Source organism: Trypanosoma equiperdum (assembly GCF_001457755.1).
Source record: "Trypanosoma equiperdum strain OVI genome assembly, contig: ctg_1052, whole genome shotgun sequence".
NCBI lineage: Eukaryota > Euglenozoa > Kinetoplastea > Trypanosomatida > Trypanosomatidae > Trypanosoma > Trypanosoma equiperdum.
In genome coordinates, this window is record NW_027123008.1 from 14,945 (window position 1) to 16,462 (window position 1,518).

The 1,518-nt window shown below is 47.0% G+C and overlaps 1 protein-coding gene across 1 annotated transcript; it reads left to right on the forward strand.

The window, feature by feature from the left end:
* Window positions 1-24: 24 nt before the first annotated feature.
* On the forward strand, window positions 25-1,329 carry TEOVI_000864600 (Histidine phosphatase superfamily (branch 1), putative; the record flags this gene model as incomplete). Its single annotated transcript, XM_067220085.1, has 1 exon — window positions 25-1,329. The coding sequence occupies one exon, from the start codon at window positions 25-27 to the stop codon at window positions 1,327-1,329; it is 1,305 nt and encodes a 434-aa protein (XP_067076186.1).
* Window positions 1,330-1,518: the final 189 nt, after the last annotated feature.

Sequence of the window (1,518 nt, forward strand, 5' to 3'; positions counted from 1 at the left end):
GTCTTCACGCAAACAATTGTCGTTATGCGACATGGGGAGAGGCGTGACGGGTCGGTGGATGCGGAACCGGAAGCGGATCCTCCTCTTACAGAACAGGGTTTAGCAAATGTGTCAAACGCAGCAACAGAGCTTCGTAACATTCTTGGAAGCAGAACAACACAGAATTTGCAGATTTTGACCTCACCGTTTTTAAGGACTATGCAGACAGCTGAGAGGCTGCAAAAGTGTGGAATAGGTGTAAGACGGCAGCGAATTGTAGACAACAACCTTTGTGAGGTGTACGGGCCATTGAGAATTAAAAGTAAAGAACCACCCCGCTTACCCGATGATGTTGTGGTGTCCGGACGTGGGTCGCTGCCTCTGTGGGGGGAGTCCCTCGAGTCAGCAACAAAACGGTTTGCTGATGCGTTACAAATGAACTCACGCACATATTCGGAAGCGAATCTACTATTCGTAACACACGGCGATGCCTTAGGTGCTATCGTTTCTGCACTCTATCCAATGCGGATGGTTTATGAGGCGGAATACCTCTCTTTCATTGTTCTGCGGAAAAATAAGATAGAAAATAGCTTAGCAAGTGGATGCCGTGAGTTTGAACTTGTGGCTTCCAAAGGTGTGCAATGGATGGTTACAGGTCCGGAGGATTGCGACCCACAAGAGTCGGGTCATGCAGCTTCTGAGGATTCCGCTTTAGGCAAGAAGAGCGACCCTTTCGGGCAACCGAGAGGTGATTCACCTCTTCACATTTCCCGCCGCCCCTTTGGAGCTGAAGACGGTGCGTCACCCATTAATTTACACAACCTCTCCAATGAGGAGGGCCGCGGGTGCTTACTGGATTTTTGGTTACTTTTTGTATTTCGCGTGTTGGCAGTGGCGTCGCAGGCACCTCTGCTTTTTTTCCTTGAGACAAACCTTAAGGATGCTGGTACGTATATCACTGTTGTTTTGCTACTCGAGTTGATATTCTTTTATGCCTCCACCACTGACGAGAGATATTTTGGTTTTTATCAGGCGCTCGTAGCTGTTGAGAATTTTCCTGCAGTTTGTCGGCGAAGTTACAGGTCACTTTCCGGTGGTCACGGTGCGAGCACCCCTCGACCCAATGTACTGTTGGTACTTTGCGCCGCGAGCTTAAAGTGTTTTGCCATTTTTGCTATTGCTAGCGGTGCTGCCGCGTTTTTAAGCCTTTTCCCCGGTATCCACTTCACAATGTTTGATTCGTATAAGATGATATTCAACTCATTCTGGAGTGCGCTGCTGGTATTGTTTTTGCTCTTATTTAACTTTGTCCGTGTATACTGCTACGTGTCGGTAGCTTTGGCGAGTTAATGGTTCCATTGGCGCGTGTGTTTTTGATCTCAATACTCCCAGAAAATAACGCAGCTATGCATTTAGAAAAGGAAAATGAATAAGGCGGTGGGGTGCACTGCACATGGTATAGTGAAAAAAAAAAGGAACAAAGGTAAAATACGAGTGAGGGTATCTGAAAGCACCGGGCGAGATTATTATTATTATTAT